At 36.0% G+C, this 12,369-nt stretch overlaps 1 protein-coding gene across 1 annotated transcript in view; it reads right to left on the bottom strand.

Annotated features, from left to right (window-relative positions):
* Il1rapl2 (interleukin 1 receptor accessory protein like 2) overlaps positions 1-12,369 on the bottom strand; it is a gene marked incomplete at its 5' end in the record, with an annotated part of 592,881 nt that overhangs the window by 13,975 nt on the left and 566,537 nt on the right. The window contains 2 exons of the mRNA XM_057760716.1: positions 1,453-1,623; positions 8,061-8,204. Coding sequence (XP_057616699.1) covers positions 1,453-1,623; positions 8,061-8,204 — 315 coding nt within the window. The remainder of the gene's footprint in view (positions 1-1,452; positions 1,624-8,060; positions 8,205-12,369) is intronic.

Here is a 12,369-nt window from a genome sequence, read left to right on the forward strand (position 1 = left end):
CAAGGGACATGGTTTGGGAGAAAGACACTGAGGCATAAAAATGACTCAGACATTGGAATATTCCTTGGGCAATCTCTTGCCAGGGCATTATATTTCAAGTTATCAGAGCAGAAAGAAAAGCGTAGACAGACCATGGGAAGAAGTTTAGAGACATTTTAATTGAGGAAAAGAAATGAACTTGTAAATATTGTTGTCTTTGGACCTTTCAGTGCACATTAAAGGCATGCAATAGTAAATACACTCATACATACATACACATGGTCCTCAAGAAGAAAGAGAAACGATAAAAACACAGTTGGTTCCCATTTGTTTCCCATTAGTTTAATGACCATATTATTGAAGAACAGCATGATCTAGCAGGGTGATATCTATGTTCTATGTCCAGTTCTATTTTTGACAGCCCTATGATCTTGGGCTTCTCTGAGCCTTTGTTTCCTCATCTGGAAGATAAATACTTAATTCTCTCTCTCTCTCTCTCTCTCTCTCTCTCTCTCTCTCTCTCTCTCTCTCTCTCTCTCTCAGGCATGCGCACACACACACAGAATTATAAGTCTGAAATGTGATAAAGTATAATGAATGTCAAATTACCTTAAATGCCATCAAGTCTGACAATAAAGATTTTTTGTAATTGTCTCATTGTAAACATTAGCATATTTAAGACTGTTAAAAGACAATATACAAATGTATTGTAGTCCCTTGTTTTTCCCGTAGTATTTTCAAAATCCTTTTGAGGGCAGGGCCAGTCACTTAGGCCTATGCTATCCTTATATTTTACCACGTACAAGTTCTGAACAAAGCACATATTTTTTAACAAGAACAAAGCATGCATTTTGAGGTGCAACTGGATTTACTGGGAAAGCTCAAATGCAGCTTTCACTAGGTAGCATTACTGAAAAGTAGCATTGAAACCTACAGTGTCTGGCACATCTTAAACTTTATTTAAGTACTAAATACATACAGAAAATACTGCTCCCAATGGCGTCATACATCTTTTACAGTGGATTTTTCCATAAATCTGTGAATGAGTGACAAGGCATAGTGAATAACAAGGATGAAAGGAAAATATTCAAAGTTATTAGTGACATTTATTGTATTTATAAGTCAAGGCAAAGACAGCAGTCCAGCTTGGGACCTGCAGTCCACCGAAGTAGCTTGAACTGAATTTTACAGCTTGTTTTTAAATGAAGTGTCATTATTACCCCTGAAACTTAAGCGTTGTAATCAAAACCACACTTACAGTATGTTTTAAAAACATACTTAAATTATAAATGAGAATACCTTCCAAAAACCTCAGATGCTCTAAAGTCACAATCTACACAAGGAGAAATCTGAATTTGAAAAACCATCTAGTGAGAGAAACGGTTTTCTAAAAAGCTGGCTCTGAGACTTGCCGCTTCCATATCATCCTCTGAAAGAGAAGGGATGTTTTAAAGAGCAAATGCAGTTACTTACTTCCACTGGGAATCAGATCCCTTTCTGGGATAAAGAGTTTGTATCCGTAGTGCTTTTCTAGGACATCTGGCAGTATTTCCAGAGCAAACTGCTCTTCCTCCGTATTGTCACAGTCCAGAGTATCTTGATCCACTTTTGTGTACGAGAGATAGGCATCATATTCCTTATTGTCTTAAAGAATAACAGTAACAAGAACAGAAGTAAATAGTAGAAGGTCCCCTTGAACATTAGACGTCTTTAACAGCTAACAAACCAGAATAAGCATTGTAATCAGTGACAATCTTTAACAACTGGAAAAATAATTCTCATGTTATAGGTAATATAGTCTATTTTCACATGAATATTTCGTATGAAATGACCTAAAACTGTCATGAACTGGGCACCTTACAGTCAGGACAGAATAGAGCAAAGATTTCTTATTCCCGCCTTTTGGCGAGACTCCACATTTGTGCTACTCAGTGACTCCTGTAAATGATGATCTTGGTGTGTTTGAATGTAGGATGAAATAAGCTGAAGTCATGGATTTGAACCCTTCATGTGCCAGTTGGTTTGGCTCTGCCACTTAGTCACAGACTATACCTTGTTTGCACAAATATGTGCACGCAATCCAAAAGGGGCTGGGCCCTAAACTGTGAAAGATTGAAGTAATCCCGCTTCACTCCTGGAGACTGTACTCAGCATATGCCATACTTCCAGTTGGTTAGTGTCATCAGCATCATATACAAAAAGCAGTTCATTACCAAATAGCAGAAACAACAGCTGGGTTTTATACAAATACATTGCCTGTTATTCTTGTTCAGCCAAGTAATTTGACACAACTTCCAAAAGAGGCCTTTGTTTCAAAATATACCTCCTTCCAATATTGCCAAATTAGGTTTTCTCTTCACACATTTAGTCATGGAGTTAACTGTACTTTGCAAGCATATTTTTACCCTTCTTTGCTGTATTGGCTCAGACCCAACCTGTCTAAAGTACAAATGTTTATGGATGCATGCGTTTTTTTGCACAAAATGTTAATGAACACAGCTATCTATTGTGCTAGTCCTCCATATGTTTTAGTTGCAACATATCAGAAAACCTGCTGTATGCTCAAATTCCCTTATTTAAAGAAAATTATTTTTAAAGTCAATTTAGTGAACATAAGTCCATGAGTAACTAACAATGCCCATTAATACCAGTTTCCTGAAGCCATTGATTTTGGAAGACTGGTAAGCATTTATTTCTAAACAAATCTGATTAGAATATAGATTAAAATTTTGTCATATGGAATTTTATAAAATAAACGAGGCATATGCTTACCTACTCTATTAATATTTTAGTCCAGTGACAGGATGGGGTGTAAACTATAGGCATAAAGCAAGAAACATATGTCCTAATTGTTGGACTAGGTGAGACTCCCTGAGACTTCTAATAGGGAATTTATGTTCAAATTCTTGTACAATTCTACCCCTTACTACCTATTCAAGAAAAGAACTCTGGTATTGATGTTAAGCTGGTACCTGAGTTCCAGAGAAAAGCTTAAGGTATGTTAGCATGCCCCCTAACTATAGAAGGCTTCTAAACCTTGCTTAGGTTTCTTGATTGCCTAGGAACAGATGAACACAAAATAATGTCCTGGATAGTTGAGAAGATCTTTTGGCTTACAAATTGGACACATTCCACTGTTATACATAAAACTCTACTTGGAATTGGAAATGTTCTTCAGCGATGCTAATGTAAGAACCTCCTGGAAATACTAGCACCTCTGCCCTTGCTCCAATCAAGCACAGGATGCACCTGCAGGCCCCTGACTTTCTCCAGCTATAATTACTCACCTGGGACTCAAAGCTGCCGATGATGCACAGCTGGAAGAATAAAACAGTCCAAAGACAAAAAGCTCTATTCCTATGAGCAGAATCTATTTTATTGTTCTTGGTAGATAGTATTGCTGCTTCAAACTCCATGTCAGGCTAGACCATTGTTTCCCATCTCACAACCCTAACTAAATTGAACCACATGTTACTTTATTCATCAACGATTTGTTGAGCATCTACTGTGTACTTAACAATGTTCAGTTGCTAGGTGACTCTACTGTCTAGCATATGAGAAGTTCAAGAATCTTAGCTTATTGCTTATTCGGACCTTGGTGATTTACTCTTTGACTATGCTAAAACTCACATGTACCTGGTACTTTCTTAACTTCCTTTACTATGTCCTAACATTATAGCTCAATATATACACATTCTTCTAGTAAACTATTTCTGTATTGTTATATACTAGTTCAGTTGTGAAATAGAATATCTATGTCTTTGCCATGTTAATATTTGAATATGAACCTGTATAATCAGTTTTACCTAGCATTCTGGAAGCATAATTCTTTCTGGGAAAAAAAAGGTGCTTTGGTTTCAGTTATATCCCTACAAGGTGACTAAAAGGTGAAGGACTTATTGTAACTGGCTGGAGCAGGAAAGAGCTCTCAAAGACACCATGTCAGATGTCTCAGAGACTTAAGGATACCAGCTAGTGAGCCAGCAATGACTCAGATGCCACAGCTTTAAAAGGCACTTCAGTCTTATGTAGAGAGCCAAGAAATTTTCATGAATAGCACAGCTGTTGCTCACATACAGGGACAAGATGAATAGAGTAAAGGCATCAACATGATGCAAATAAAGTTAACAGCCAGGCTGGACAATTGTTTGAAAACCAAGAGGCAGTTCAGTGACACCGCTTTTCTAGACAACACTAATGAGTGCTCTGTACTAAATTACACAGACTAAACTTATTTGAGGAACCAGAAACTAGAGAACAATGCAGACAAGGCGGCTGGCACAGCGGCCACCAGAGCTATGCTGCTCCTAATGAAGAGAAAAGTTACGAAGACAACCGAACTATTTGTGGAAGAATTTTCATGTTGTCACACCTGTCCTTCCATATTTTAAAGTCTAATTTTAATTTTGTTCATCATCGGGGAGTCATTCCCATTTCTGCAGCCCAGTTCTCCTGCAGCTATACTAAACACAGTCCTAAGCCCTTAACTTCTAAAGGGAACAGAACTCTATAAACGTTTTGACTACTGTTTACCCAGTAACTAATTTAGGACTTATTTGTATGTATGTGTGTAGTGTTGATCTGAAAGGAAACTCTTAAATATTTATTGAAAAACTGGTAGTTCAAATAAATAAAGCAATCTGCAGTGGGTGGGAATGAGGTGAATTAAAAATGGGTAGAACATCAAAGTTTGTTGGATGAATTCTATTTTATTAAACAAAATATTTCCATAAAAACTTTCACGAAATTCATACGTCTATGTACATATGTGTATGTACTTGTGTATACGATGGTCACATGGGAGAGGAGGCATTGCTGAGAATCTAGACTGAAGTTTCAGGCCAGTGAGAGACCACGTCTCACAAAAAAGGTAGAAGGGACCTGAGGATCAACAGAAGACAGTGTTCTATGATCTTCACTGTAGTCTATCATGCACTCACACAAACACATGTTCTCCCCTACATACATATATACAAATGCATGTACAAAATTAAAAAAATCAATGTATGTTTAATGTCACTGTCCTGGTTAGGCATTTCTCAGCTTGACAAAATCTAGAGTCATTTGAGAAGAGAGAACTTCAAATGCAAATATATCTCCACTAGATTGGCCTGTGGGTATTCTCTTGATTAATGACTGATGTGGGAGGGCCTGGCCCACTATGTTCAGTACCATTACTGGGAACTGGCCATATAAAAAAACAGGCTAAGCAAGCCATGAAGAACAAGCGAGTAAGCAATTCCTCCATGGTCTTTGCTTCAGTTCCTGTCTCCAGGCTCCTGTCTTGAGTTCCTGTCCTGACTTCCTTCTGTGAGAGAAATTTGATACTTAAGAGATAAAACAAACTCTTTGTTCCTCAAGTTGCTCTTTGTCATGGTGCTTTATCACAGCAATAGAAAGCCTAACTAAAACAGTCACTATATATGTCTAAGTAGAGTGTGTGCATATGTAGACATAGCCAATGAGAAAATACAAAGAAAAATTATACCAAAAAACTAAGTTGTATTGATGAGCTGTTAGAATAAGTAAAATGATAAAGAGTTTGGTAGCATATTCAGCTGGCATTGGCATCATATAATGTATGTTTGTAAAACGATGTTAAAATTCATTTACTCAGTACTTAGATTCAGTGGTTGAGAAAGCTAGATTTACAAGCATGAGAACGTGAATTGGAATTTGTAACACCCATGTAAAAAAATCAAGCATGTCTTTGGGTGCATATGTATTTAGTGTTGGTTGGGGTGGCAAAGACAGAAGGACACCAGGAACTCAGAGGGTAGCCAACCTAGCTGAAATGGGGAGCTTCTAATTCAGTGAGAGACAGCATCTAAATGAAGCCAGAGAGAGACCAAAGATGTTCTCTCTGGACCTCTGCATGTGCACACCTGAAGTCACACACATTCATATGCATGCACTGTATATACAACAGCAAATACTCAAAATAAAATAAATAAAATTAAACAAATAGAATTCATTTATTCATCCTCAGCACACACTCGTTAAATTTTTAGGATTTATTTAGGCTAGTACAGAGATTATGTCCCCAATCACCAAATTTCCATGAAGAATATAAAATATTTACATTTTTCTTTGAAATGGAGACCTTTGAAGTGACCTTCACCCATTCCCCACCCCATAGATTTTGTGCTAGAGCATACAATTGTCTAATAATATTCTGATTATTACTAGACACTTTTGATCAAATGGACCATCTTAAAACTAAAGATGCAAATAGATCCCTGTCAATGCAATGCTATAAACTTAGTCTCATGTGTATAGACAACAACCAGTCAGTTACTACTGGTTATTGAGTACAGATGATGACAGAAAATAATTAGTATAGTAAAACCTAATAAATTGTATTGCCCTTTACTGAAATTAGTAAATTGCTCATAATTGTTATTTAAAGCAAATTAACCGCAAGAGCCTCTTTTTCATGCTCTTTCATATAGAACACACAAATCCTCCCACTATATACTTCAGTTACTTCGTATGTATAAATTAGAAGTCTAATTTCCAATATTAGCTCTTGTACATAGGAACAGAATATAATTAATTACGTTTTCGTGTATATAACCATGATCAGAACAAGTCCTTATTTCTCCTTGTGAAGATATTCCTTAAGATCAGCAAGTACTACTTTAAATACTTAGCTATAATTCCTAAATGAATGCACAACTTGAAAATGAATTTATAAAGAAGTATTGGCCTACCTTGCTGTGAAAACAGTCGTCAACTAAGATATATTTATGTCAGTGTTTGTGTAATAGCAACAATAATGTCAAAATCAGATTTCTCAAAAGTTTTGACATCACATCTATCATTATAAAAATAAAGAAAATTAATTAAATCTTCAAGGTAAATACTTTCCTAGAAATGTAAATAAAAGTTTACTCTTAAATATTTCAGTAAACACCTTTAAAACTGACTTTAAAGGTAACTGTTTGAAATTGATTAATATTTCCAAGGTTTATAGTAGTTGGGGAGTGAGTGCATTATATTTAGTAATATGATATGACTTCTTATGGATGCTGATAGAAAAAATAGCCGTTTGACTTGGGGGAGGGATAGAATATAATCAAAACATATTTAAATTTAAAAATTGTTTTAAATAATAAAAAAGTAAAATGTGAAATCAGAAAAATACCAATTTGTTCTCTTGAAAAAAAAAACTAAAACATTTCTGAATGTTCAAAGTGTAAAACAGCAAAGAAACACTTATTTTTTGATATTTAAACTTATGATTTCTAAACGTCCTATAAAACAAACACAGTAAAATTTTATGGTACTACATTCGATACTTTTTCCATTGCTGTGACATACTACCCAATAAAAGTAGCATAAGGAGATTTATTTTGCCTTAGTTTCATGATGATGAAGATGTGGTACCATTCATGGCAGTGGAGCAGGCACACTTCCTGCGGTATCAGGAAGCAAAGATCCCACATAGAAATTGATGCCTAGCTAAGTTCTTCTACTAGCAATGGGATTCCTCCAGTTAGACCACACCTCCTTTGGTCTTACAACCTTCTAAAACATTGCTACAAGCTGAGTACTAAGTATTCACACATATGAGACTATGGGGTTGCCACGTATTCAAACCGTAACAGACACATTCTAAATTTGTATCTTTGGAATAATTTTTGAGAATGGTACTAAAAGTATTCAAAATATGTAGGTTCATGCATTTTGTTGGTAAAAATGACCTGTATCTAACTTTAAATTTTCTAGACAAAAATAGCACATTTTTTTTTCTTGTGTTTTACTAAGGGAAAGGGCTTTCATAGCAGTTGTTTGTCTTTAGGTCAAGAAATATCTTGCTCAGTTTTTTTATTGAGAAGTGATGTCAAAAAATATGAAGATTACATAAATAAGATTATATTAAAATAATGCATCACATTTTTATCTAGTTTTTTTTTCATAAAAACTTTTTTCCTTAATTTTGTGAGAGCAAGCTGCACGTCATAATCCTTTGTCCCTAAATATTCTAATTTCTGTTTCCAAGAATAGAAATAGTCTCTTACAGGATCACCCATAAATTATGCCTATTAATTGAGGTTAGGAAATAGGAGATGCCTTACCATCAGTAGTTTCATCACCTCCAAAACGCTGTCGGTAGAAAAGCATCAATTCTATGTTGTAGCATTTGTAGACCACCACCAGCAGTATAAGTAGGAGGAAGATTGCTCCCAGCCCCCCCGCAAGCTCAATTTTGTATATTAAATCTGAAGTAAACAGAAACAACAGAAAAGGGCAATTAAATCAGCAACACTTGGAATTTCACCAAATTTCTCTGTGTGAGCGATATACTAATCATTCTGGTTTTCTTTTTAGAATATATCGTTCATAATAAATTTCTCTTGATATGTTAGTTAATAAAATTAACTATATCCTGAAGCTTTTAGCAATTTACTCTTACAGGTAGTAACTGTATAAGAAAAAAAGTACTTAAATCCTAATAAAATTTGAAGACAGCATTTTCACACATATTTCATTAATTGTATATCAGGGAACTATTAAAGCTCCTTTATTTAGGATTCATGGATAATGTTCTATTATGTCTGTTAAAATATCTTGTTGGTTTAGCAAGACTATCTCCTGTACTTCTTAGGCCACCGGCTCTGTTCTTCTACAGTAGAATAATATCATAAAATTACTTTCAGAATCAAATAAAATCTAATGAGCTTGCAAGATTTAACTGTTCCACTTAACCTCAATAGAAAATAATCTAATACATGTTAAGCAGGGGAATTAACTTACCCATTCCCCATACTTATTTGAATAAATTACTATAATATATTTGTGATATAATATACCCAGAGGAACAAAATGTGAATGAGAAATCTAGGTTAATCAGTTAGTCTCTTTGGCCAACACCAATATATGTTATATTTAAACTTTTCCATTGAGGCATTCCTGGGTCCCTGAGAGATGGGATAATTAAATCAGTACATAATGGAATGAGACAACAATGTCTCCCAGGCTCAGAGAACAGTGGATTAACTGTAGCTTAATTAATGATATTAACAAATCTAGAATAATCATCAGAAAAAATAGATAGTATTATTGAATTTAGCAAAAGTATGAGTCAAATGATATTTTAGATTTTGAGTTCAGCATTTTCCAGAGGAGATATGCTAAATCTGAGAGAGACCAGATTAGGTGGTCTCCATTTAATCTAATTCTGTAATCATCAAGCAAATACTCTATTACTAATTTAGCTTACCAAGTAACTAGAACCTGGCAAGGGAAATGATATTTCATATTGCACATTAGTTGATTCTGACTGTAGTTGGCATCAGTCAGTTTCCCTGGGTAGGTTGATTCAAATTTCTGATTTACTGTGACTCTTGAGAAACACAGACAACTTTTCTTTGGTAATGTTCTTTATCTTTACATAAGATCATAGGTTAAGAAAAATAAGTCATGGTCAATGTAACAAAATTGATTTAGCATATTATAATTTATAAAAATGGATGATTATATTCTGGATTATATACTTTACCCAGGCTATCATTTGCTTTGTAAATAATCTTGTGGCACAAGAACTTTAATCAACTCTAGAGATACAGAATTTGAGACTGTAATTTAAGTCACTCAAGTAGGATAAGAACCTTAGTCTCCTAAATTCAAATTCAAGGCTTATTTTTTTCCAGCATAGCATTATCTACTCTACCCATGAAATGAGAATGGGAGATAATGGGCAGGCATCTCCATACTCTTCCATGGAAATTTTGGTGATATTTCCTCATACCATGTGACTTGTGGAGCACTTGGTTTCCGTTACTTCAAGTCCAAAGAAAGAGAAGATATATTGTGATTACCAATGAGAACGAAATAACCTGAGGAGAGTTCACTCACTTCTTTGAAGAGGACGCTACAAAACGCTACGGTGATGGAAGGAGGGAGCTCTTAGGGGTTCCACGTGTGAAGGGAAGAATTAAGTTTGTGGCGAATGAAGGAATTAAATTTTACCAAGGAAGTAGACCGAGAGCTGGACACAATATAGCTGATTAGGAAAATCACAGAGAGGAAATGGAAATAAATGCGATGATTTTTTTACTAAAGCAGAAGGAGAAATGAGTGAAAGGGGAAGAGAATGGAGCTGTTGTGAAGGACAAACTATTCATAATGGACATTAAGAGGGGGACTTAGTGAATAGGCGTGGTGAGTGAGTATCTTTGCCCTACCTCCTCAAAGAGTAATTCAATTTGGAATCAAGCTCCCTCATTTTAGGCAAAAATAATTCTTTTACACATTAAGCATGACTCTTGTCTTAGAACCTGGTGTCTTAGGAGCCACTGACTACCTCTATCTGGGGCATAAAGCCAGCTTGCAAACTTACATCGGGAAGCAAATCACAAGCTTCACTTGCTTCCCCACCACTTTCTGTCCACAATACAGTGCAAATGACCAGTACTATGTTGGAAACAATAAACGCTCTTTTTTGTTACTCTAAAAAATCAGCTTCTCTTTCAACTTATGGCCTTGATTGACATAATTCAAACGCTTTGTTCCTGTTTTCACCACAAGAAATGTTCAATTTATTCTGTAAATGTCTTCATGTTTGTCTTTTCTTTTGTTCATTTTATTCTTCCCTCTTGCCCACCCCCACCCCCTCTGACATCTCTCTCGCTCTTGTCCACTTCCTCTCTGGCCAGAACAGCTCTCAACTGTTTTCAAAGTCACTGAACGGAAATTTCCCCAACAACTTCTATGTTATTTACAGAGTACAGTTGCTATTAGGTAGATGGAAACCTCAGCAGCTGGACCAATTTGTCCCCCCAAGTAGCAGTAAATGTATGGAAGAGAATCATGGTGGGAAAACTATCTGTGGTTTGGGGGTCCATTTCATAAAAATGTCTTTAAAACATATTACATAATGGTGGCTGTTTAAGTTGAAAACTGTGGACCTAGACTCTGAGACCCAACAAGTATTCTTGGATTCCGTCAAGGCAGTCTTATCAAAAGAGAAACATCCATCCTATAATCAGAGGGTAAAACTGCCATCAGCCAAATGACATCTGGCTTTTCTTTTGTCTTCTGTTTACATTTGCCATTTTCTATCCCAGCAGGATCTATACTTCAAGACATTTCCTGACTGAGAAGCTGAAAGTCATTTATTTTGGTCTGTGTCTTGTAAATACTTCCTAAGGGTAACTGGAGCCAAGGAGGAATCTTTTGAGTGGTTATAACTTCTTGTAGGCACTCAAAGTACACACACAGCTCTTTTGTATCTTCTTCCTTTTGAGCTCATCTGTTTCTTCAATGTGAACACAAAGGTCAAATATTACTCTATGGGAAAAAATAGCAAGTGAAGCCAAGAGACAAAAGATGGTGTGTGTGTATGTGTGTGTGTGTGTTTATGGATGTTTTAGCTTGTTTTTCTAACTTACAAAGTAGTAAATGAGTTTGGAGGTTTGACCTTAGGACTTCTGCTGTGACCTGGATGCTGGTATCCTCTCAAAATTCATGCTTGTTGATATCAGGATGTTGCTTAGAGGCTGTGCAGTTTTTCGAGTCCAGAGTTTTGATGCCCAGCATTAAAGAAAATGTGTTTTGACTTGGATCCAAAGTAATGGCACTAGGATTTGGGGCCTTCGGGAAGTAAGTAGCTCAAGAACTCTCCATTCCGAGGGATGAAAACAGTACCCCTTTAGAGGCCTAAGAGAATCTTCTTACTTCTTTACTCTGTGAGATTACATAGAATTCACAAACTATGAGGAATCCGTCCTTATTAAGTAGGCAATATGCTAGCACATAGATCTCTAGAACTATACATGTCAAATCTGTGGAGAGTTTTATAAACTGTTCAGTAAAAGCTATTTTTGTTATAGCAGCCAAATAGATTGATACATAAATTACTGCTGACAAGTAGGGTTCTGCTATAACAAATACCTTTAAATGTAGAAGTAGTTTTGAAAATGGGTAATGAATAGGTAGAGGTTCAAGGAGATTTGATGTACATTGTGAATGCAAAGAGCCTTATGGGAGAGTCTGGGGAAGGTTCAGAAAAAAAGATGAGCACTCCAGGGAAAGGCTCAATTAAAATAGTGAATTATCCCGGTTCTGAGCAGGACATTGGTAGAGATATGACTGGTAAAGGCCACTTGATTGAAATGGGGACGAGGTCCTTATTAGATAAAGATCTATGAAGACCTACATCTTGAATTTTCTAGCCTCCAGAAGGAAGTGCAAGGGAAAGGGTGAAGGGAAGGAAGAAGAAGGGGAAGGCACAGCTAGAGAAGGAGAGGGAGAAGAAGAGGGAACGTGACACTGAGATTTGGTGTCATGCCTGTATTTTGTGGGTAAAGAAGTATTTGTAGAGAGGTAGAACTAATTACCAGAATTTTTTTTTTTAGGTTAAGTTCATAATCTTGGTTCACCAAA

This window comes from Chionomys nivalis, chromosome X, assembly GCF_950005125.1.
Source record: "Chionomys nivalis chromosome X, mChiNiv1.1, whole genome shotgun sequence".
NCBI classification, from domain to species: domain Eukaryota; kingdom Metazoa; phylum Chordata; class Mammalia; order Rodentia; family Cricetidae; genus Chionomys; species Chionomys nivalis.